The sequence below is a fragment of the Apteryx rowi genome, unplaced genomic scaffold, assembly GCF_003343035.1.
Source record: "Apteryx rowi isolate R43461 unplaced genomic scaffold, aptRow1 scaffold_11, whole genome shotgun sequence".
NCBI lineage: Eukaryota > Metazoa > Chordata > Aves > Apterygiformes > Apterygidae > Apteryx > Apteryx rowi.
Genome location: NW_020447308.1, coordinates 1037996 through 1064119, shown reverse-complemented (window position 1 = coordinate 1064119; position 26124 = coordinate 1037996). Strand labels below are relative to the sequence as shown.

At 41.6% G+C, this 26124-nt stretch overlaps 1 protein-coding gene across 1 annotated transcript in view; it reads left to right on the top strand.

Annotated features, from left to right (window-relative positions):
• The window catches only part of AGBL1 (ATP/GTP binding protein like 1), a 280526-nt gene that overhangs the window by 29151 nt on the left and 225251 nt on the right, over nucleotides 1–26124 (top strand). Inside the window, exons 7-13 of the mRNA XM_026073221.1 lie at nucleotides 2695–2732; nucleotides 13251–13459; nucleotides 17404–17569; nucleotides 18541–18614; nucleotides 21258–21374; nucleotides 22380–22978; nucleotides 24967–25050. Coding sequence (XP_025929006.1) covers nucleotides 2695–2732; nucleotides 13251–13459; nucleotides 17404–17569; nucleotides 18541–18614; nucleotides 21258–21374; nucleotides 22380–22978; nucleotides 24967–25050 — 1287 coding nt within the window. The remainder of the gene's footprint in view (nucleotides 1–2694; nucleotides 2733–13250; nucleotides 13460–17403; nucleotides 17570–18540; nucleotides 18615–21257; nucleotides 21375–22379; nucleotides 22979–24966; nucleotides 25051–26124) is intronic.

Here is a 26124-nt window from a genome sequence, read left to right as displayed (position 1 = left end):
TTTTATCCCTTAAACCTGTTTTATCTGCTTTGCAGTTTACCCCCATGTCTTTAATTATTCTTTCTTTCAAAATTTGTTCTGAAGCCATATGTGCTATTTAGATCAGTCTACTGGGTCTGCACCTACTTACGAGTAACTGTAATGTATATGCTGTAGGACATACAGAACATTGCATATTGCCTATGCCAAAATCCTTGTGATGAATTGCAGTACTTTAAGAGATGAAATGTGCTAGGTTGGTTCCACTTTATTTTATTACAGTACTATGTACCGTCATGGACTGAGATGAGGATATGCCTAGCCTGCTAGTCTGGATATGGGAAGTCCAGCTAGCTACACTTGCAGGTCTGTAGCGTTACTTCAGAAGTAGGTGCTTATTGTAAAAAAAAAAAACAAAAAACAAAAAAATTGATTCTTTTCAGTGGGAGTGCTGGGATCTGGATAAACATGACTGTTAATCTGCTTTTTTCAGGAGAGGTCTGGATTTTACATCCCACTTTCCCATCTGGGTGGATTTACTTAGATTTTTATGACAGTCTGGGATCTCTCAGCTTTACAAGAAAGCAGATACAAACCTGTTCTACCAGATCACATCACAAGCATAAATAGCTCTTGTGCCTCAGCTCAGAGAAGACCAACTTTCCCTTGAAGCCAGGAGAAGAGAAGTGAAAGCTGTTGAGGGATGAGCTATGGCATAGTCAGGAAGAGTTTAGGTCTTCTGGGTAACTGTGCTGAGGAATTAGGGACAATAGGAGCAGGGGGTCACATTACCTGAGAACCTGGTTCTGGAGGTCTGGGGTCCTTTGGGGATGAGTGAAGTGGTTTGGGTGGACTAAATGTTTTACAGATCTCCAAAAGTGTGGAGAATCCAGATTTGCTGCTTATTTAGCTGATGGGAGACTTRTCGGCAGTGTTGACATTATGACAGTGACATAACTCTACTGAAACTCTTTGCAAATGCTCATAAGCACCCCCAAAATAAACCAGATGCTTCCTGGAACACCTTAGATCTCTTCTGCATGGAGATAGAAACACTCTGGTCTTCCCCTTGCCACTCTGGTGTTCTGCCTTAGGATTAAGACATTACCTCGGGGCTGCAGAGGCCGCTACAAGCATAGGTTTGTAATGTCATCTCCTTTAAAGGATGCGTACGTGGGTTTGAGCTTCAGGAAATGCTTTGAATTTGAATTTGAGTTTTTATTTGCTTAGAAGCTGTTTATTTTGTCCCAAACTGAAAACTAAGGGTAAGGCTGAGTGATYGGGGGATGTAACACATCCCTTTTCTGAGCATGAAAAATGGCTTACAAATGACACAGGCTTCCTCCCACCAGCTGAATACCTGCTGCATCAGTGGAGGTAGAAAAGCAGTGAGAGCATGATCATGATTCCACTGGTTAGATTTTAGCTCATCTGCCGATTTGATGTTATGTATGTATTTGTGGGCCTTTCTTGTGCAGTTTGTTTATAATACTGGTGTTGAACTCTGACAGATTCATTATGAAAGAGCTACATTAGAGAGGGACAGAACCCAGCGTCAGCAAGAACCAGCTGTTGAATTTTGCTTAGATGCTAATTGAACACAAAATGAACAGTAACTTGATGACAAAAAATATTTATGTATTTCCTGCTGCAGGAATAATTGGCTCAGTATGGAACTTAATATGATTTTATTTGGGGATTGCTTTATAAAGAGATTACATTGTTAGGAATCCATGGGCATGGAGGGTTTTGTAGCTGTATTTATTCAATAAGCTGTGGGCACTTGAAACTTCACAGCAGTAAGCCAGGTTAGAACATGGATCTTCTTGTTCCAGCAGAATGTGTCTGGGAAAGAAAATCTTCTRTGTGGCTAGCTGTATGGGATTTATAACACATGGAGAAGTGACCTGCTTCCAGAGAGTGGGGAATAGGGATGGCTCAGTGCAGCTTTTCAAGCTGCAAATGTTAGTGACCAGCTTCCTTTCAGACCAGTGCTATGCTGAGTCAAACAGGTTGAGATGCTTACCTATGCATTAAAATGATGCAGAGGGCCAACAGAAATTTCTCTGTGCATCTCTCCCCTCTACCTGTTTCCTCTCTTAAGCGTTATGGGGCACAGCTGTAGCATCATGAGTCCTGATCTGAGCAGGGACCTTTATATGCCACTGTAATAAAAGATATTGGCATAATTAAAAGGAAACAAAAGACACTTTCTTTTCAATTAAAGCTGGTAGGAGGAAAGATGAGGAGTGAAGCTTGTTTTAAGAAAATAGAAAACAGTGGAGTGGAATTTGGCTGGAAATACTGACATGGATGTGCCCACTTGATGCAGAAATTGTCATCTGCTGATGTGGATAGAGGCACCAGTGTCTGGAATGGGCCTGTGCTAAGTCTCCAATACAAAGAAATAGCTCTAGGGCAGCAGTTTAAAGACTTGCTTCATTACTTTCGATATGTGGGTGTTGCTTTCAGTTTAATGGTCACTACAAATCAGTGTAACATTAAAGCTAGAGGGCTAATGGTCTTTTAGAATAACTGAGTCAGCTGCAGAGACTGGCTTCTCTGCTGGTGCAAAACGCTGCAGCTCTTCAAAGTCAATGATAGGCTGTCAATTTAGACTAGCTGGGGAGCCTGGCCCAGGAGACTGTGCAGATGAAGGTTACAAAAATTATTGAAGAAATTGACATTATTTCTCCATCTTTCTTCTTTCCCCAGGGCAGCCGTTGAGGCTCTGGCAGCTTTGCTGAAATCAAGTAAGCTTTTCTTCTTCATATTCTTCCTGACTTTCCCTTCTGTGCTGTGCTGCTGGACAGAACGATCCCATTGGACCTCACTCCCCATTTGTTCCTCCTCCACCTTAAATCCCAAAGAGAGCTCTTCTTAGAAAAGAGAGGCAATAATGCAGTAGTTTCTTGTACGTCTGCTGCGCTTCTCAGAGCTCCGTGGCTCTACAGGCATGCAGCTAGGAGATGATGCTGTATGTCCCAGGGAGCAAGCTGCTGCAAGTCTGCAAGACTAGATGCTTGTTTTGAGTATTCAGGGAGCAGTGTTTGCCCCGGGGCTTAGTGCAAGAAATGCAGAGCCTGTCCAGCCAGCTACCAACGCTCATTGTTCCATTCTCACTGCAGTGTGGGGCCAGGACCGCTCTGTCCTTGGACTGTGGCGGTGGTGTACTATGTGCTCATCTGGTAACCATGCTGCTGTTGGCAAAGGCTTGGGAAACCCCTGCAGTCAGAAAGAGATGGCCTTATTCCCCTTTGCCAGCTTCTCAGGCCTGATGACATGCAGCTCTAAAAGACAGGCCTGGGACCTAGTGATTGCTTGGGTACAGCCGAACTGTGGTGGGTTGTGCTTTACATTGCACCAGTGGGCTGGGGGTGTTGGAGATCTTAACATGGATTCCCTGTCACATGCTGCTGATGTGACTGTTCCTGAAATGAGCATGTTACCCTTTTTTGCCTTTATCCCATCCAAAACCACTTAGCTTTTTATTACTAGAATTTAATAAAGCTTTGATTAAGAAAGAGCACTCTACTATTGCAGACAATYTACTCTATAATAAATCACGATGGCGTATTGTCCTTTCCTGTCTCTCTCCCTCCTTTTCTTCCCCTCCCCCTTCTCCTTTTCATAGCATTAGGAATAAATGCATTTGTGAAAAATTGTAGTCCTGGAAGCAGTGCTTAAATGAGCATGCTGCAATGGGATTGTGTCTGAGTTGTACCAGCTCAAGTGATGAATTCTGAAATAATGCTCCAGTATTAACCTTGCTGCCTAAATTTAAAGGTCACATTATTGCAACAAGGAAGCACCTTCTGTTTCAGGCACTAAATCTTAATAARGGAGTGGTGGGGGCAGGGGGCTATGCCAGAGCTGCTTGCAATATAAAAGCAAAATTAACATTTAAAATAGAAAGGCATTCACAGAGAAGGGTGGAAAAGTGGAGCAAGAGCTGAAAGCTCAGTGGGGCAGCTTATGCTTTTCTCCCATACTCCTGTTTTATGGTAAGTACCGGGAAGTGAAATTCTGCTGTCCCAGGATATTTATAGGATCAGTTTTCTATTTCAAGGCTTTTTCTGGGCTTAGAGCTGAGTACAGTATATTGAAGTGAAGAACTAATTACCAAGGGAAGCTGTGAAACAATTTCTTGGTGATTTCTAAACCCATGTTGTAAAAGTCAGTGCAAAAGAACAGCCCTTTTGTCAGCTGAGGATGATCTAGGGGATCTAGAAGGACTGGATCCAGCTCCAAATTCTCCCACCCCTTTTTCCTCTGGAGTGAAGGAAATTTTAAGCCATTTGCTCTTACAAGRTTTTCTGTTTGTTGTGTGGCTCTTTTCAGCACATCTGGGCTGTGGAACCAACCATTTTGGTTGTTTCTTCCTCTCACGTTTTTTGTACTTAAGTAACTGCGTAGAAGGTTTGCAAGACTGGAGGAACACATTGATCGTTCTGGTTGTTAATCTCAGGTGCTTTCACAGAAGGTGCAAAAATGAACTCTAATGAGGATTTGGTCTACTGAGCAAAATGATCTATATATCTRCTCTTTGGTTGATCACTGTGAGGGTTTAGGGTTCTTGTGTTCATTGGTCCTGTAGACCATTGCAAACAGAGACTTTGCTTGGGAGAGACACTTCTTTGTTTGGAGACCCCCTTCCCAATTTGCTGTTATGTGTGCTCTCTCCTTTACCATTTATTAACTGGAGAACATTGATGTGGCAACATCAGCTACTGCTTCCATGGAAAAGCAGTTTTAGGAAAACACATGATGTACTGTCAGCTGATGTTCTCCTAAGTGGAACTGGGACTGAGGAAATGGTGCCACTTCTGTGCAGCCAAATAGAGCACTCTAGCCCACTAGCACCCAACTTGTACTCAGTTTTCTGAGGTTTTCTGCAGTCTGATGCTCAGTGGTCAGGAATGTTTGTTAGTTTTATCCTTGTCCTGTGGCTTGGGACATGTGAAGCTCCAGGCATGAGCCTGGAGTAAAGTGTGCTCTGGTAGCTGCATACAAACAAGAAAGCTATGCCGTTTGGGAGGTTTGCATTAGGACATGTGGAAAACATGGTTCTTCTGGAGATAAATTTTCCATGGCTGGAAAAGAGCTGAATTGTTTTTCATGATTGTGTCAGGGGAGCTTGGCCTGTCGCAGTTAACTTATTTATGCCTGTGGAATCAGCACCTTTGAATTGTGCAGGGGTTCTTAGAAAAGCAGTAAATGCTATAGTGCTTGAAAATTACTTATGAAAAGGAGTGGTAAAACTCTACATGGCAAAGTATCCAGAAGCCCTTTAGTATGAAATATAAACTGAACTGGAGTTGGGAATCCCTGTATTTGCTATCATACTGAATTGCTGGACTGATTATTGTGAGCTTTGCTGGAGTTTTGCAATAACCCACTTGCTGGGTGATGCCAATGAAATTCAGTTTTGCTGGGGGCAAAGGGTATAAAAGAAAGCACCCAATTTTGAGGGTCTCCCTGTCAGGCTGTCATATCCTTAACAGCTTCAGCTTGAGAGACCATGAGGGTTATGATTACATGTGGAGGTTCTCAGATGAAAAGTTTCCCTCTTGCTTTTGGCAGGGAACTAGAATGGGAAAACACACGGTAGTTTTAAAGGGAGCAGACAGATGGCAGTGTGTCTCCCTGATGGATTCAAGACCATTCATCTTCAGCTCCTCCAGCTTCCTTCAGTCCTCCCTGTGACTCTGTCCACCTGCAGAGCAAAGGGCTGGCTGGAAGCTTCACATTTTGGCCTTGTCTCTTATCAAACAGAATGCCCACTGGTGCAAAATGCCTACTTAACAGGTGAGTAACACTGCAAGAAGCAAGAGCTGCCTGGAAAGAAGGCATCAGTGTAAGAAGAAATTACCACTCCAGCTGTAGCTAGAAAACTCTCTCTCCTGGAGACCTGTCTTTCAGAGGGGAAAATACAAGATTTGACAAAGAAATAAGTGATGGGACACTACAAACCTGTGCTTCATCCACAACAGGAAAGAAAAGCTTGGAAACTTTGAACAGGACCAGAGGAGCCTTAGTGGTCTTGTTCCCCAGTACAGGAACAGAAATCTGTAAGGGACACGGAGATGGTGAATAATGGAGGAGCAGAAGTTTAGGTCACTTCTAATGACAGCACTGCATCTTGCTATCAGTGGAAGCTTGGATACTAATACAGGGAAGATATTTCTCACCTGACAGTCAGCTCGTTTCTCACTCCTGACTTCTTCTCTTTTCCAGCAACCCAGAGTACCTTCTGAATCCTTGCATGCTGACATCCTGTGGGTCCTTATCCTGATCCCTCTTGCTGCTGTTCTCCACCTGCCATGCCCACATGCAGGAGGCAAACAGCTTGTAGCAAATGCTTCCTTCCTTGTCTTGCAGCTTTTTTATTTGTTGTCTCTCCACCACACTGTTAACTCTTGTAGCAGAGCTACATTATTATATAGACTGAATGTGTTGCTTAGTAAATAGCTATAATGGAGCTGAAATGTCATGAGAGCACCAGGAATCTTTTCTCTTGGATGTTACAGTGGAACTTTATATTTTACAGATGGCTGTAGAGCAACTGAGGCAGGGTGAGGCAAAGCATCCTTCTCAGTGCCTCTTCTCTGTCCCAGGGTACCCCTGCTACTTTGTCCGGCCTCCTGTGACTTGGTCCTCCTTCTCCTCTGCACACCTGCCTTCATATCTTGCTCCAGTTCTGTCGTAAGTTAGGAGAGGCCTGGTGAGCTGAGCACAGACACCTGCAAAGCCCTCCTTTGGCTGTGAGCCCAGGTGCAGAGGGAGCAGACCCCGCTGGAGCCCAGGCGAAAGCAGTGCAAAGCCAGGGCGGCACCCCACACAGCTCTATTGCTTTTGACAGTGCTGAACTCACCCTTCAGAATAAAACTGACAAGCGATTTTTAGTTTTCGAGGGGTGGAAGGAAAACTAGATGCCTGATAAATAAGTGGGAACAACTGTCTCTTGGGGTTTGTAGACTGAAGGCGTGTGTGATTGCCCCTGCCACCCCCCAGGCCACGAGAAGCTGGCTGGTCGCCTTGCAGCCACACGGTGGCGATGTGATTATAGGGATTCCTGCTCCCACCAGYGCTTAATCCAATATTTATTTTTGGTGAGTAATTTGTTTATCAGCAGGTTATTTTAATCTAATTTTGGTCGTATTTGTTATTCCTGACTATCTGTACTTCCCAGAATTAGCAGCTTGCATGTCTTTAAAGAAATTAGCTAGACATGATTTCGGAGGCATTTACTCAGCGGATATTGAAGGAAGGGGTTAGGGAAACAGGCAGAGCCCTTGTTGCAATGCTTTCCTAGTAAAATTGTAATGAGCAATTTAAAGAGACAGGTTGTGGTGACCCCCTGATCGTGCGTCTTTTATCAAAAAAATTCTGTGAGCTAGCAGCAGTTATTGCCGATGACCTTTCCCCTCTCCTTCTGTATCTTTTCCTTCCTCCTTTTGTCTTCCTTATTCTCTTGTATTCCTTCTTTCCTCCTAGCCTTTTATCTCTCATTTTCTGCTCTTTCCTCCTCATCTTCCATCAACTAACCTTTATTTAACCTTTCACCCTCTCTTTTTTTCATCAGAGCATAAGGATTATGTCTTGTGGCTGGCAGGATAAAATAACCAGTATCATTCTTTTCCTTTTATGCTGGCATCAAGAAAGGGCAAGCGACTCCACAAGGAACAGAAAGGGGTGTTTTAGCACATAAGCACATTATGTTTTCTGAAAGGCTGCCCTGCACCATCTATGTCTGAATCCATACTGCTTTGCAACAGATCTACTTGTGTTAGGGTAGCTCTGTGGTTAAACCATGCCAGCCAGCAGAACAGTGTCTGTGATTTCTCTAATATYCTACCAGGTACCCGTTTTTCACAAGACTTCATTTCTGATCTCTGGATGCATACTTGAGTACATCTTCAGTCTGGYCTCAAACCTATCATCACAATTTGTAGGATATTGTGATCAGAGTTGAATTTCTCAAATGATTCCTTTCATAATCATCTAAAACAAATTCTGTCTATCCTTTCTTCCTGAACTCCAGCATCCTGATAGTCTTGATTCCATTTTTTAACTTTCTCTCTTTGACTAGAGCCATTTTATGAAAAAAATATTTGAATGTCCTTTAAATTCCCTTCCCCCAAGATCAGTCTTCATTCATGGAGATGTCTCATCTGAAAGTCACTCAGTGCTCTAAAGAAGAAGATTGGTTCCAGTTCCAGAGGCATGGCAGCTTCCCACTCTGTTTTGCTCCTGGGGGTATGTGTAATGGAACTGAAGTGACAAGAAGCTGCACTGTTCCCTGTTGATGTCCTTAATAGTAATTGCTTATTGCCTGTGTTTTGGTATGGACAGTGTTTGTGCCTCCAGTGACGGTCAGGCTTCAGAAAGTTCAGTGGCCAAATCTGGGGAGGTCTTCCAAATTCTAGCATCCTTATTTGAACTCTTTCAAACCACTTCAGTCAGAAAAATCAAACTGGAAATTTGGTGCAAAAAGCGTTTCTAGTGCATTTCTTGTTTCAGCTTTCTGGTTGACTTCCAACCAGAAGATGCTGTGAAAATGAAAAATAAAAGATAGAAAGGAAAACTTTTGGAAGATGACCAGTTTCCTTCTGGGATTAGTTCAAAAGCTTCAGAAGGGGTTGGATTGGTCCTTCTTAATTTTTATGCATTAATGATGTAATAAAGGCCAATTAGAGAAAAATCCCATGTCATAATATAGTTTGCATGATAGCTACTGACTTGGCCAACATTGGGAACGGAAACAAGGACTTCGAGTAGAAAGAATGAGCTGTTCTTGTACTGAAACTAAGCGTATGGCTGATTCCTGATCTAGGAGTCAAACACGGCACTTGTACTTGCTAGCAGATCCTGCCTGTGTTCTCTACCTTTGTGCCAGTGTTATACATCTGTCCTAAATGCTCAATAAGTGCTGGCACTCTCAGGATGGCTGTGAAGTTTATGGGGCAGAATTATGGTCTTCCTCTGGCTTCCAATAAGAGTCAAGCTAAATCCAGCTTCCTGTTGGAACTGTAGAGCATACTATGTTTGGGTTCATCCCAGCACTTGATGGGTGTCTAAGTTTCTCAATGGGGACAATTCATTCTGTTTCTGTAGGGAGCCCTCACAGCTTATCTCTGGCAAAAATGGGCTCACAGTGACAGAGTACAATGCTTGTTTTCACTTCCCTTTAGAAGGTATCTTGCATCTGTTATTCTCAAGGGACAGTCACTGGAGCAGAACAGGAAAGTTGAAGGTTTTCTTATTCCTTTCACTCCTTTAGGGGCTCTGGGGTTAATTTAGCAGAGCATTCTTATCTCCAAACTGTAGCAATGTATGTTCTTGGCATAATGAATCAGCTGAGTGGCATCAACAAAGAGATTTAAATAGACAGAAAGATAAAAATCTTTGTTCTGCCTGGTAAGCAGTGCCTTGCTCATCATATTTCTGGTTGACTGTAATTCAGTTTTGTGATTAAATAGGCCGCGTGTTTTCCAGTGGTCCTTGTGTTCATTGCAAACATTTCAAAGGGGACTGGAATGTGAGGAGAGGCTTCAGAAATGTCCTCAGAAACAGTGAAACCCATAAGACTTTTATCTGTTAGACTCAAACCCTGGCCTTAGCTTGTCCCTGTCCCTCAGCACAAAATCAGAATTATCTCAAAGATGGGTATTTCTTTGTAGCATGAGCCTAGTTAAAATGCATCCATAACTATTTGATACTTCCACGGGTTGGCTGTTGATCCATGTCAAATGTCTCTGGCTAACCAGACAGATTATTCAGGCCAAAAACTCTATACTGTAATGCTTAAACTTTCTCTGGTTAGCAGCACTGCCCTGGAAGACAAAAGGGGATGGCTTCTTCCAGAATCGTGGGAAATTTAAAGAAGACATTGAGTATTCCCACATAATCTATCCAAGCCTTAGCAGATAGAATTCAAACTCTTGCAAAGAAAATGATATTTCAGTAACAGGTTTGGGGAAGTAGGCTAGAACAGTGATCCTCTGTCAGAGATGCCAGAATAAGATTAGGAAGCCAGACCAAACCTTAATCAAAAGGTGAAACACCATGCCTGGGCTTCAGACGCTCTTAAAAGCTGCTGAGAAAGAGAATTTCTGGTCCCACTGAACGCACTGGCTGTATCCAGGGAGGACAAAAGGAACTAATGAAAGAATAACAGCAAAAAGGGTCAAAAGGCAGAGGACATTTTACCACTTTCCAGACAGATTATGCATACCCGCTACAGGAGAAGTGGGTTCTTGCTGCCTGCAAATCTGTGCAGTGCCACTTGTACCTGAATGATTCATTCCCACCATCTGTATTTGTGCCAAAATAGAGACAGATACACATGCAGGTGCATCCTTAGATGGAGAGACCAACAGACACAGACAGGCGGGGAGGCCTCCTTTTTCCATTTTGCCTTCTGGAGATTTTGGCATACTTCTTCCTTTGCCTATGTGCTACTTTATTGACTATACCACTGAAAAAATATGGAAGGGGAAAAAAAAAAAGAAAAACACTGACAACACAGGAGAGCAGAAGAGAAGCAATGGAATGAGCCAGGAGAACCAAAATGAGTGTTTTCTTCCCTCTTCAGTAATTCTCATTGTTTCTGATCAAAGTGCTGAAGGGAACAATAGTTCTGCCTCTCCCATCTCCTCCTCATGGAACAGACTACCTCAGCTTCACTTTTCAAAACAACTGTTTTGATCTTAAAGGTGATAAGTGCTACAGAAAACAGGAGGGGAAGAAATAACAAAACTGTTTTGCTCAGCTTGCTCAGTGCTTTTCATCCAGTGATAAGACGGAAGCATGGGACAGTCATGTGTTCTTATCCCCATGGAGCTGGAATCTAAACATGGAAGTCTGTCTTGAAAGACAGGAGGAAAACCCCACAAACATATTTTATGATAATTCTGTTTTTGTTAAAAAATATTAACTCCTCCAACCAGCTCTGCCCACAGCRCTTTTCAGTGTTTCCCTCACCTTATCATCATTGCCACAGAAAGTGTGGACTTCAAGCACTGAATGCTGCGGGCTGTGAATCCTTAAATCTAGTCCAATTTCATCAGCCTCTGAACAATTCAGGGAAGCTCTGAGTCTGATCCAAATTGTCCCTACCTCACTCCCTCACTCTCCTCCTTTTCTTGTCATGTTTTATATACTTATTGACTTTTACAGAGCTCCCTGAGTAATTCTTCAAGGAATGATTGACTAATTTAAGGGGTTAGTCATCCTGCAGGTTAGTAAACATGACAGCTGGTTGAGGATTAATAGGAAATCATGAATAAAATCATTGGGATTGATAAGGGGTTCTCAAGCAATTAAAGTTTTCTAGCAGAAAGTCAAATAGAAAAAAGAAACATAGAGTGAAGGTCAAAGGAGAAGGATGACCTTCTGAATCACTGAGCCCCAAAATACAAGATATACTGGCAGAGCTAGCATGAGATGGTTAACAACAAGGGCCAAAAGTGCCAGAGAGGGTTGCAGGCCAAGGTATAGGTATCTGGTCAGAGCTGTGTATGAGGTATAGGAATGGAATAGCTGTCGGACCAGCAGAGCGGTACTGAGGCATGTCAACAGGGTGGTATGTGAGGATGCAGAGCAGGATTAAAGTATGTTTGCAAACTTTTGGTAGCCTGGGGCTCTGTTTGTTGCCTGCCCTGTGGTGGCAATGGTAGAGAAAACTACAGGGCAAGATGAGGTAGCAGAGCTACCCATCAGTCCCTTCGCAGTGTAAGAGTTCACTGATGTACTGCAGAGAGCAGACTGAGATGACTTCAGTGGCGTCATTTCCTCTCCCTCCCAATGTCTCCATCTGCTTCATCACTGGGATTGAGGTTTGCTGCCTTGTAGCTTCTTCCTGGTTACTCTCTCCATGGCTTCCTTTTTTACTGTTTTCTTCAACCAGCATCTTACTTCTTCCATTCTATCTTTCTTAACCTCTAACTTCTCCTGTCCTGTAAATCCCTGCTGATGGCTTTAACATTCCAGGTGTGAAAGGCTCTGGCATTCTGTTTAATGAACTGGAAATGAATCGGAGCCTACTAGCCCTGGAGAATCCATACCAAGAGCCATCTGTTGTGAGCTGCAAATACTGATTGGTATTCAGGGAGTAAAACTCCAGTCTCACATATGCTGCCTGGCCCCGTAGGTTGATTAGCATGCTCCTGACAGCCTCTAATGTGTGTCACAGTGAGGAACGTCAGGACCAGTCAGGAAAATATGTTTAGTCAGGGTTGGTTTGAAGGGAGGGAGCCTGGAGTCTAGTATGGCCTCACATTTTCCCTGTGGGGCAGGACAAGGAACACAGTGAGTGAAGGGATGTGCTTTAGGATTGTCAGATGGCAGAATTTATTTTTTATCACAAGTTTCATAATCTTTTCCTTAGAGTCCCATCTCCTGGATGTGATTAAGGGAACATAGCAGCTTTCCTTTTATAGTTTTATAAAAGTAGTTTTTCTTTTTTTTTTTAATATCTTTTTAGCTTTCTTGCTCACGATTTAAAGCCTGTAAACATCACCTGAATGTGACCTTTAAAATCTCAGAATCAGAATGCAAAACATAAGAAAACCAAACTCTGGGTGCTCATGCTGGTCTTCTATTAATTTTTAAATTCTGTGGGTTTTATCTAGTCTCATGATTTTAGGAGAAGGGTTATGATTTTCCAGACCCTTTTGATTCATGGCTTTTGTTGTACAGGCCTGTGTGAGAATGCATTTAGAAGTCAAACATAATTTCATTGGCTGAGGCAAGGTTGTACAGCTACTGGTTGTCTGTATTTGTCGATCACAGCAAGGTGTTCTCTTTGTACTGAAGTACAGTGCTACATGAGGACTGTGTGACCTGCTCTCAACTAATCTTGTTGTTCTTTAGCTTTTCTCACTCCTCAGGAGCTCCTTTGGTTTCAGGAAAAATTGTGGTGCTGTGATCTGGATTAGGTTTTTTAGCACATGGAAACAGATATGGACCCTATCCCTACTCCATCCACAGTTTGGTTAAAGGAGAACCTTTATGCTCTAGGATTCTGGAGCAACCATTGCCATCTAGACAGAAGAGAGTGCTTCATTTTTTTTCTTGTACAATTCCAAGAACTTAGCTTAGATTTAGCAAACAACAATATCCTAAGTGTAAAAAATAAGTTAACTGTGGCCATTAGGTAAGAGGGAGCAGGTGTAAAAGTCTGAGTTTTAGAGCTGAGTAGGCACATGCTTGTCAAACAGCATGAGTAGTTGGAAGAGTTTAATTCAGCCTTTTTGCTTCGGTTTCAGAGTCTAACAGCCGACGGGCAGTGAACAGAGGCTACCTGCGTGGATTGCTGAGACTCTATCAAGACTGGCATCACAATGATGTCTCCAACAACTACGTTCATATTCGTAGGGGTCTCCTAATCTGCCTGAAACACATCACCAATATCCAGCTGGGAAGGGAAACTTTTCTTGATTCCTGTGGTATGGAGATTCTTTTCACAAGTGTGCAGGTAAATGTTGCTTCTGTGCTTGAGATGGTAGGTAGTCCTGGGTCTGACCTGCCTAGCATTGCAGAGTTGTACTGAAAAATAAATATTTTGTCCTGCAAGAAATTTCAGGGTTAGTTTTGTCCTGAATTTATATAACATATCAATTAAAAATGATAATGTCAAAATGAAAAGTATTGATGTTTTTTACAGTCAAGTGAAAACATTTCAGTTCAGAATAGTTAAAATGTTTCAGTTTAAAACTAATGTTAATCCCTGCAGAGCCTCACAGGAATTGTAGTCCCAGCTTTTTAATGCTTTTTTTCTCCTCCTCTATGAAAGTTGCTCTCTGCTTGGACTGCCTCTCCCAAAGTGCACTACAGTGTCTGCAGCAGAGTTGCTGAGGTATCTCATGAGATGTTTCCTTTCAGGTATCCATGTGGATAATTCCCCCCAGTCGGTCTTTCCACAAAACATGTTGTTCTAGGCAGACCTTTGTTAATGACACCCATCCATCAACTGTCTTTCAGGAGGCCCATTTTTAATCTTGTGGAAAATTAATGTAGATCTATCAAGAAAGGTGACATGATCCTGCAGATGGGATCCCTATAAGGTATAGAGAGTTCAGGTGTAGAACAGCAGTGGTGTCCTCCGAGTGCTCTCACCAACATGCTTCCTTAGCCTCCTGCAGAGAAGTCTCTTACAGAGGAACCTTCAATACTTGGCCTGCACAATTCCACAAGAAATGTTTCCTTGACATTTTGGCTAGCCAGTGCGTTATCTCTTTTAGCACCATCACATACGGGATGAAAAACCTGGCCCTTTCTCCTCTAGAAAATTCATTGCCTTATGATCCAGTGTATCTGCTTCTCCATCCCTCCCACTGCTTTCCTGAACAATTCTCCTGTGACAGAAAGATATTTTTTACCAGCAGGAGGTGCTTAATTGGTTAAGTTTTTTCTTTCATCTGCTTCATGAGGAATTGACCACTATTTCAGGTGAAATAAGGAGGGCCAGGCACAGCAGAGCTTCCAGGGGGCATGGCTTCTATTAATGGCAAGTCCCTAGTTTGCAGAAACTTGAATGGGGTGGATGGCAACAATTGCTTGAGGGCAGTTGTCAGTTCATTCCTTTTCAAGAGCCTTCTACAGCCCAAGTTGCTTTCTGAGGGTAACATCTCTTGATGGCTCAGCCTGGGAGCAGCACGATGAAAAGTGCAAACATAGGGGCACCTTGGGTGAATAAACACGAAATGGCACACTAAGAATCCAGTGAACAATGAGAACACTAATCCTTCCAAAGGTTAGAAGTGGAGTGGAAATGACAGCTTCAGGGGCCTCCAATTTGCTTTTTCTACAGTGTGCCACTAGAGAGCTCTTGGAAGGGGGAACAACAAGGTTAACAGATCCAAAGCTCCMCATTCCCTCATTCCTTCTTTAAGACATTGTCAGTCTTATGTTCTCTCTCCAAGACATGAGGTTCTCTCCTATTTTCAGGAGGAGTCTGGCAGCCCTATGAGATCTCATTCATGCTCTTCCCTACTCTGACCCAAGACAGAGACTGCTGCTGCCAGTGAAAGAATTCCTCATCATCTTCATGGCAGACAGAAAATGGGAGATGCATTCTCCTGAGGGGAACTGCAGGCTGCAGTGAGAGAGAATGAGACAGAGACTGGGCAAGATGAACAACTCCTGCATGGGAAAGTGAAGACTCTTCCTATGTGCAGACAACATTTTAATGCCTTTAGGAATGTGCTAGTTGTGATGATTAACCTTAGCCAAACCTTGACCAGCTAATGAGGTTTTAAAGGTGTTAAAAACTGGCTAGAAAATTTCTACTGAAGTATATTTTCATAGATCTATTGAAATCAAAACATTTTAGCCAAGATAGGTTTGTTTTAACAAATTACAGTTGAATCCTGTTTGCAAGGCAGGTTTTCACTTGAAACCTCTGCAGCTGCTTACTGTGTGGGATGACAGAGAGCTGAAATACCTAAGCTCTTAGTAGCCCTAAGCCTGTGTCTTTACAGGAAGAGCCTATAGTTCTAAGACTAGAAATGACTACTATTTTATTCATTTGCAGAGAATTTGGATGTACTTTGAGTTCCACCCCTACCTGGAATGAATAATATTTTTAGATAATAAAATCCTTTTTGAAAAGGAAGCATTTTCTGCTTCCATTTTTTCTTCCAAGCACTGTTGACACTAACATGGAAGTTAAAAGGTATATACACATTAGAAGCTAGCTGACTTTATATATGCAGTGAGGCAGAACTGCCTGACCTGAGAAAGAAAACAGGTTTGGGTGCAGTTTAGGAGAGACTGACACATAGAACATCCTTTTGTATTTTATCATTCACCATCTGATTTCTTCTCTTAAGCTCACCTGGTATCTCCTCAGCCTTCTTGTACTAGGTTTTCCTCTAGGTTAATATTATTATATACTCTGTTCTGTATTTCCTGGTACTGGCACCCGTTGGCATCATCATCTTATTGTAAAGTACTTTGTTATATTCTTCAGTCACCTTCCTGGATTTATTGAATATTTCTTGTCCAGCCCAAATCCCAACTGTGGGCTGTCAGACAATGGCACAAAGTATCTATTCTTCCCTTTAGGCTGTTCTATTTTATCTCATGCTGAAGGGAAGCAAAAACTTGAAATGAAATGGTATTAGAGCATATTTTAACTTTCCTTTTTACCTTGTAGCACATTCATGCTGCTTATTTGACTTTTGTTGCTGTTGTGATGGGCTAAGGCTAAGTCTCAWGTCGCTAAAGATAACAACACATGTTGATAGGCATGGTACAATTTGAGAACCTAGAGAGATAAYTGATTGATTAGTCACTCTGCCTGATGGAGGCTGTGGTATAGATGCACTGTACTTGGGAAAGTCTGAAGCCTTTATTGTCTGAGCATTGTACCTATCAGTTGTAATGAGCTCTGCCTTTGTGTGGCAGATGTAATAATTTGCTTACCCAAACTGTCTGTCTCTGTTGCATTAAAGACACACCTAGTATGATCTTCCAGAGTGTCTTTGCTTTTAGTTTTTTTGTTTTGTTCTCTTTACAGCAAAAATTGCCTAGGTAGAAAATTCACGCATGTTCCTGGTTCTCAAAATTAAAAAAAAAAAAAAAGGAGACTCAGGGGTCTACTTTTACGTGGCGTGGTAATAAATACAGATGCAAAAATGTTCCGTGCCTGCAAAGTGTATCTGGGCTCTTACAGCTCCTTAAGCTTCTGTTTTCTACTCTGTTACATTGCACATGGATTATAGGAGTAGAAAACTTGGGATACTGCAGGAACTAAGCATTCCATGGCTAGGTAATACATGTTATTCTTTCAAACTAACTATTTGCTCCAATGCTTAGCTACATAGAAATACCATTCTGAGAGTACAGTATTACAGGTGTAATTCTGCTAGTCTACCTGTGTTAGTTTAGTCACGCTAGCGCTGGGAATAGCTGTGGTGAAGACACAGAAGCACAGATTTTGGCATGTGTTGGCAGCCAAAAAATTTATGTGGGCTCCCTGCAGGATTTTTTTATCCATACTAAGGAACATACCTCTTCAGTGATATCGTTACCTGTGTTAGCTAGGGTATTCTAGTATATGTTACTATTGCCCTTTCTTTAAATGTACCAGGACTGTAATGTCTTAGAGCCAGGGGATGCTGTCTTTTAAATGACATGAGGTCCCTGCCAGTATTCCTGTGGGAAATGAAATGCACTTGAGATCCTGCTGTTCCAGGCATACTTCTTCAACGGTATAAAGGAAGAAGGAGGAAGAACAGAAAAAAAAACATGAATATATAGGTTTTGTATTCTAATCAGATGAATGAGTGTTTTCATGACTCTGTCAGCTCTATAAGACTTCCAGGGAGTGGTAAGCATGTGCCATGGGGAATCTTGCGGTAGGCAGGACAATTGTAAGATAGACAATTCTAAACATTTTTATCATTTTGTTCCTAGGACTGTTTATCTTGCAAGAATTTGGATCCTATCGTAACAACTGTGACTCAGATCCTGAGAAAGTGCTACCCCAAGGAGCCTCTGCCTCTGCCGACAGTAAGAAGTTCCTATTCCTTCTCTCTTCCTGGGAATGTTAGGACTGAACCTCCATGTATGCTACTTGAAGGTAAATGGCTGAAGGATGAGTGTTTGGTAAAAGAAAGAGGAGCATGACAAGAGAATTAAATGTGAGAACTGGGAAAGGGAGTTTTGGCAGCCTGATCCTGATGGTTTATGTTTAAAATTAGGCTGGTGGCCTACAGTGTCACTCAGTAGAGATGGACCTACTCCCAGATCCCCTTAAGCCTTGGAGATGGTTTTTTTTTGGAAAATAAAGGAGAATATGTTAAAAGGAGAGAGAAAAAGAAAAAAAATCTTTGTATTATCCAAAAATGATGGAAAAGAGTGGACAAGGCAGAGACTGGCAATGCCACTGCTCCATGAAAGCAACAGAGATATGATTGTGCCTTTGCATGAGTTCTCCTCTTCAGCTTTTTCAGTAAAAAATTGCAGGAAGTATTAGTTTTTTCCTTTCTAAAATAAAAGCGGATAGCAGGCATACTGCATGAGTAGAGGGTGTGAGCACTTGCTGAAAAGCAGAACTTAGACACAGGCAGGACAGCCGTTCCACAGAAAAGGAGAAACAGCAGAGACTCCATCATACACACAAGAAATTTCTCTGCGGCTTTTAGTTTCACATGGAAGACGCTCACATGCTAAAATGATGATAGCAGTAAAACACCCTAATCTAGATAATATAGATTAAGAGCATCCTGTAATACCATTGCAGCCAAGCAGAAAATCTCTGTATTGCTTTGTAATACGAGCTGGATCCATGTCATGGTGATATTTGTCATGGTTTTGAAAGGCAGTGCTTGAGTCCAAGAAACCAGAGCATTAAAAAGTGGGAGATTCAGTGCCAAATTCATTTATACTAGATTAGCAAACGGGATCTGCTTTAATCACTGTTGCGGTGAGTTGTAGTTGGAAGGAGCATATGCCACACACGGAAGAGATTGCATTTATTTCTGTGGAAGGCCTGAGGGAGGGATATTAGGTTGAACATCATTTGCCTCTTCCTCTTTCCTATTTCTGCAGATGATTATGAAAGTGATGGAGAGGAAGAGGTGGAAAAAGACCTGGATAATGATGATGACGAGACTAAGGAGGAAGTAGGTATATGAGCCAAAGTTTCCTTTAGAGTCATTCATATACTGGAAAGTAAAACTTTCCATYGCCCATTTTGACAACCTGATAAGCCATCTAAGCAGAGAGTGTAGCTATGTCTGTGGTCCCATCTATGTACACCACATCAATAACAGAAGGATACTTGAAAGAAGAAAAAAGAGGAAGTGCTGTCTCACACTGAAGAGAATCTCTTGCATATATATTAATTGCTATGTCTGTGACCCACGATGGTGCAAGTTTAGTGACCTCTCCATTCCTGCAGAGAGACTGACCAGCGATTGTTGGGATCACATGCACAGTTGAGGGTAAACCATGGCTTTTTGATTCATCTAGGTGTAGATCAGACATGGCACTTTACAGAGTAGGGGATATATGCYGTTTCACCTAGGAAAAGCTAACTGTCTTTTTCTTCCCATATCAAAGCATATTTGGGCTATGCACCTATTCTTAGAAACATGTTAGTTCTTTTAAGCCACGGCTGGGGCAGCTGGTACGCGGATTCTTTCTTTATCTGCTGCTGCACACAGACAAATAATATAATGAATTATTCAATACTTTTCTGATTTCTCTCTTTGCACTCTGTCCCTGTGATGGCCCAGCCGGCAAAAAACCCCCACCAACTGAGGATAAGAGTTCAGACTTTTCTGATGAGAAAATACATATAAGCTCATACACAAATGTGAGGTAGTGAACACTCTGCTAATACTCTTGTCCACAAGAAATGATATGGGGAAAAAAATGAAAGAAATTAAGTTGCAAATACAGTCTAATTACATACGATTGAGACCTCTATGAAAGGGCCTTTTCATTACTTGCCCTCTCTTTTTTTCCTTAAGTAATAAACTGATATGGCATCCAATGAAAAAAGAAAGTAAAAAACATTGGCTCAGTGTCCTAACTTGCCCTGTCTGTCTGTTTTTATCTGAATATTAGTGCTCGTCCAGCTGCTCATTAGGAATAAGGTTCACTGTGAATTTATCTCCTTCTTTAATTAGTTATTCATTCGGAAACAGATCCTATATGCCTCTGAACTAGTTCATTATTCATAAGGATTTACCAAGTAGATGTGAGCAGGTTTTTTTTGTCAGAGTGCTCTGAATATGTGCTTTAAGTACTATTTGTCTGGTGTGCTGGTTGTATATTTCCCATGACAAATCTCTCTAAAGGGAAAGCAGGCAGGGAATGGATAATGAACTTTCAGTTTACCTTTTATTATAAGGTATCATTTGCACAACATTTGCTGATATTGATGTGATTTACAAACATTTTCACAGCTATCTAATGCATATCCATGCATAATGGATAAAACCAACTAAATGGTAACTGGGCATAACGCTTCCATGAGTAATTGTTCAAACAGCTGTACCAAAATCAAAATCATCACAACAAAAATACAGCCTTCTCAGGCTTCCTTCCCATCAACCCAAATCTTCAGCATGTCTGAAGCTGCTTCTGTCTTATGTAGCTGGTGGCAAATTCTTTTAAATTCACCTTAAATATTTTGTGCAGCCCTTCATTCTCTTTTCAACTAGGCCAAACCAGCAGTTCAAACTCTGCTTTGCAATACATCTGTGGCTCAGGGTTTGAAATGCCGTGGACACCTTTGCGTCCAGGCAAATTTATTTTGTTTTGATAAATAGACTAATTTCTGAAGCTATTATCAGGAGCAAATCGCTTCTTTGATGGTGTTTGGTGGTGCATACTTACTAACAACATGTTAAATTATTTGAATAATGCTGTCATGTAATGGCCATTCATCAATGCCATGTCTCTGTCCTTCCATCTCCCACCATCTGTTCCTGGTTCCTTATGCAATGACTGAATGCTTGACACAGCTTGGTTTTGGTTCTGGTATCTGATATGAAGAGGGTTGCACATTAATGCACAGTCGCCTTTGAATGTGAAAATTTCAGATACAATTCTTATTCCTGCTTCACTGATGACTGAGCTCTAAAAGCTTTTTATTCTCATAAAAAAATCAAGAAAGAGAGTGTAGAAGATGGATTGGGCAGGAGTTTCAAAGCTATTTATCAACAGTTTTGAGAGATAAAATAAAATATGAGCAATCAGTGCCTGCGAGTTCAGTGATACTAGGGTGAGCCTTTCAGTTTGTGGTCTAAGTCAAAAGTGTCAAGCTTTCTAATTTTGGTGGTGTTCTGTGAGGCCAATTTTACCTATAATGCATTCTGAGAACTTTCTTACTAAGCATACATTTATTTTATGTGTGCTAAGTATATGTTAGTTTGATTTGTGTCTCTGAATCAAAATACTATCAGATTATCTCTTGAGGACCTGTGCTTACTGGTTTACACAACATAAGCAAGGGAATGGTTGACATGCTCAACCGTTTCAGTATTTCAGTAAATGGGTCTGGTTTTTGGGAACCAAGTCTCTTCATGGTGTCCCTACTTAGATACTCAAATACCAAGACACCAGATTCCCATTTTTGACAATCTAGTGTCTATACTTATTGTTCCATAAAATGATTTTGACAGCCTTCGTGAGTATGGGGAGAATGGTTGTAGGACTCATTCAATGAGTGTGATGTCATTAGGGATTATGCAGAATATTAATTTAATGGTCATCTTGTGGGGCATGTTTATCCTTTTCTAATTCTGCTTTTGAAGGATGATGACTTGGAGACAGATGTGAACAAACTGAGGTCAAGGCCAGTGCTTGACCGGCCAGAGGAGGAGCTTAAACAATATGAAGCAGTGTGTCCTGAACTTTCCCATAATTTTCAGGTATGATCATAGTGTGGCTTCCTTTATTTGTGAATATTCAAAAGGTTAAGAAATACTAGAAATGGAGTGCTGATAAGAGATAACCAGGAGAGCCTACTGCAAAATGAAGACTGGGTGTCTCATAGGTCTGGAAAAACAAAGATTAATTCTTTTTGCTGTAGTTTATTGGCCTGAATCTAAAGTGATAAGAGAATGAGTGATATTACTATCTGATTGTTATCTGCTGCACATTTGACTGGGTATGGATTACTAAACCCTACTGAATCAATTGCCATATAAGAGATCTGTCAGATAGTAATTTGTATCCTTGCTGACTGTTTCAACAGCAATATTGAGATCTGAATGAGATGTGGAAAATAAACACTGTCAGCTAGTGGTTTGAAGGAAGCAATGGAGAAGTTTGCGCTGCTGCTAGTGAAATGCTTAGTTCAAATCATTGCTCTGTTGCAATTTGGGACAAGAAATGGAGTATTGTGCTCATTACTTAGTCTCAAAAGGGATCTGGAAATGCTGAAAGCAGTGATTCAAATATGAATCTGGAAAGGACCACTGGGTTAATGTACCTCCTATACGCACAATACTATGACATATATTATGACCGTAACTAGCCAAATGGGATTAAATTATACTCTTGCATGAAGGCAGGGGTGGAGTTTTGCATGACAGATGGGCTCTCTTTACTCTGCTGCAACATTTAATTCACAAAATATATTTTTTAATATCTTCCCAAATTTGTTAGAACACTCAGTTTTGGTTGGAGGTGACCCACCCAGATGACTCAGTCTGATCCTTTCTAGTTTCTAAGGACTACTGTGGAAGCAGCTTTGAGGATAGAGAATTTCTGGCAGGAGATCCATCGGCTGATTTTACTCTGTCTAATTGGATGGATACAATTTTGGGAGATTTGTAAATATTTTCTCTTTCATCATTGAAAGGTTTCCTTCTGAAAGGATGCTCAACCTGTGTTTAGTGTCTTCTAATTTCTTCTGCTTTTTGAATTTAAAGGAGCTTGAATCAGAGTCTGAAGAAGAGAAGAGCTCAGAGGACAACACTGAGAATCTTCCATCTACTCCCTCTTATTTCATTCGAAGTGCTACTTCTGTGAAACATCAAAACATACAGAGAACCCAAAGTGTCACAGTGATGGGTCCAGATCCAGGGGAAGAGGATTTAAAAGTCCCACTGCAGAGCTGGACAAAGAAAGAGAAATGCAGACGGGCTCAGATCACTGAAAAGAGACACATAGTAGAGTCAGTCCAAGATGCAGACTCCCTTGAAGAGGAAGATATGGCCAGGAGTCATGTGCTTACTTTGTGTCCTCTCCCAAAAGAGATTGCTTGGTACAAAAAAATGTTTAACACTGAATGTGAGGCCTCAATCAATCCTAGTCCTGGAGGGAGACTGAAGACCTCAGATATGGTGAGAAATCTTCTGAAGAAACACCAAGGGAATATGCCATTCCACAGCCCTTGCTTCTACATAGCTAGGGCCGAATGCGTCAAGTCCATACCAGACTACAAATTCTTGGCATTCCCTGATTTCTGGGGTCACCAGCCACCTCCTTATGGCAAGCCCATGTTGGAGCGGAAGTATGGGGTTCAAAGGTGATTGTGCTTTAATATAATTATCACACTGATAGGTCTCTGGCTCAAAACTGGCTTATATAAGTTTTGACTATCACATTTCTGAAATGTTCTAGGAAATTATAGAACAAACTTCGAGCCAAACAGTGATTTGCCACAAGGAGATAGGACAAACAGCAGGACGATTTTATTTAGGTTTTACTTTTGAGGAAGGGAAAATGGCATTTTATTGGATTAGGAACAGGATTAGGACTCAGTAAGCCTATTTCTTGTCTCTAATACAGATTTCCTGTGTGTCAGAGTATGAGTTGTGAAGTATCTGTGCGTTTCTTTCATTGTCTGGTAGATGGAGGTAGCAGTGGCAATCTTTGAGTGAGATTTTTATGGTTTCTGTGAATCCATAAACTCCATACCTCATACTCCAAATTGTTATTGATTAAATTAATTATTAATAAACGCATCACTGCATGTGTTGGGACTCTGAGCTGATCAAAGCTCTGAGATGGATCTACTCATGCCTTTCCCCTAAAGAGAGCAGACCAGGAACCCGGACTGATCTGTGAATCTGTAAAATTGGTTTTGTTACAACACAAACGAGAACAAGTTCTTTTTAGAAATGGAGAAGATTCTGTGTCCTTTCCAGATAGGTTTTTGCCTTTAGTCTTGCTCTTAATCCAGCCACCTTTAGTGCTTGCCACAAAGGGTCCCCTTTGGCTCCTTAAGGAAAAATCCGTCTCTCCCCTTGGAGCTGTGTGTCTGCATCAGGTTGTTCTCGGGGATCTCCACTCAACCCTTCTGCTGTGGTGTCCTTCCTCACTGCACCTCTCCCTCTCTGCCTGCTCCATGGGACCCTCCTGATGCTTCTCCTCCTTCCCTAGCATGTGCCCCTGCTTGTGGTGGGAGTATGATTGCCCCCTCTTCTAGAATTCGTCATGAGCCAGAGAGCAGCAGCCAGGACATGGCAAACAGGCTGCTTTCCCTCCCTGCTGCCAACCGCCAGCCTTCGAGGAGAAGAGAGCATACATGGCATACAATATGCAGCAAGCAGTAATATAGATCTCCCCTCTGGCACAGTGCTAGAGGTTGCTGTTTTTCTCATGTCATTTTAGGGGTTCAGCTGAGGGAAAAGCTGTGTTTTGAAGCCGTGCTCGGAGAAGAAACTCTTCCGCTAACTGACTTTTTGTCTATTCCATGTGTGGCTGCGTGCAATGATTTTACATTTGTTTTTAGTGGCATAGAGAGCTATTACCAGGCACCAAAAAGGCTCAATATACAGGATTCTGAGCTAAGCTTTAAGGTTGATCAACACTAATCAAATGGCATTTGTGAAGACTACTACTATTTGACCTCCAGAGAGATGATGGTTCTTCCTGCAGTAAATATAAAAGTTAAAAATCTTATTTAGAGGTAAAATGAGTCTACCATCTTCTCCTTGCACTATTGCTCTAAAAGCTTTGCTTTTATGGCTGTAATAACATGTGTAACTGTATAGCTAAAATGAGAATAATCATATCGTGCTGCAGGCCATAACATGGTTTCTGCAAAGGTCAGATACAAAATCAGCATTCCACATTTGATCTTGTCCTGTGATTGGGAAGCTAAGTTTACTAATGAGTAGAATTTAGCCTGATTTGGAGTCAAGATTCAGTGTGGAACAGATGAATAGGTTTATAAGTTATGGCAGTTATTTCCTCATGGGGCAAAGCTAGTTGGGAGACTGAGATTAACTGGGAAGAATGGGGGATAAATCAGACTTGACAGAATATCATAGAGAATAAAAATTGTACAGAATCTGTCATTTAACCCAAAAGGCAACTTCTGGTAATGGGAATTGAGCAGGARCTTTCTCATGGTAAAAAATATATGGATGAAATTTATCTGGAATTAGCACATGGAAGTCCTCTTTCTCCAGCCCCTAGAAAGCATTTCCTAAGCCTTTTCATATTTCTTCTGCAAGATTACCCTGTGATTCTCATAGTCTCGTTACAATTTGCTTTTTTTTTTTCTAGGGACAAAGTACTGGATGATGTTCGTCGCTTAATCCAGCCAGGTGATGTGATAGGCAGAACCGTTTTTGATTTAGATGAGCCCAGGTGGGTAATCTCAATTGAGTACTGTAACTGGGGGCACTGTCAGTGCTGGGTTAGGTAGCAAGSTCACTACATGATTCACTTGGTTCAGCTCAGATAAAGGAATAGAAGAAGTAACCTAGGAGATAAGGTTCAATAGTGAAAGCATGCTGGAGGGGTAGTTCCTAGTACATGGCTCTGGGAACGGATTCATTTTGGAAATCACTGGAGCAAGAGAGTCTCCAAATGTTTTAAAGGAACAAGAAAATATACACATCAAAAGGGTTGTGTCCCTGGATATGTCTACATTGCATGCAGTGGTTTGGAGTAGAGACACACAGGCTTGTGCTGAAAAGTGTAGCTATGAATCCAGACACAGTCTATCTGCACCCTGAAGTGCCACCTGGGCTAAATAGATTTTCTGTTGAGAGTGAGCTTGAGTGTTTGTACTCTCCAGTGTCACAGATGGTAGATGTACTCTGCAAGGTGTAGCACTTACAACACACTTCTGAAAACATACATCCAGCCCTGTGAACTGTGATAGGCACCCAACTCTGGCCATTAATTCTGGTCCTTGAGAAAATGTAGCAGAAGGCAGTGGAGAAGGTCACAAATCTGAAGAAACTGCATTCAGAGGAAGGATGAATGACTTAGAGAACATTCTCTTAGGARAATGAGGTGGAGGAGAGTTTGAGGTAGGAGAGAGTTGTGAAGTTGTTCAAGATGAATGTAAGGATTTCTAAGCTTTAGGAAAGAGAAACAGTATAGGTGTGGGAGGAGTAAATGGACAACTTGTGTAGAGCTGCCTTGTGTAATTAATAAACTAATGGAAATATATTAATGAGGAAAGTAACTGGGATAAAGAATATAAATAAGAATTGGGACTAAATGGATTACTGGGAAAGGAAAAGGAGATGAGATTTAGAATCTTTAAGCAAGAGTAGAGAAGGCTGGTGTTTTGGATAGCAGGGTTGTGGATTTGCTTACCTCTTGCTACTTCTCAGGGTCTTGCTTATAAAAAGTTTATGGAAAACTATAGTAAATTCTAAAAGTTGCTAGAGAGGACTTGTCTTTGAGGTGACCTGCTATAGATATCCT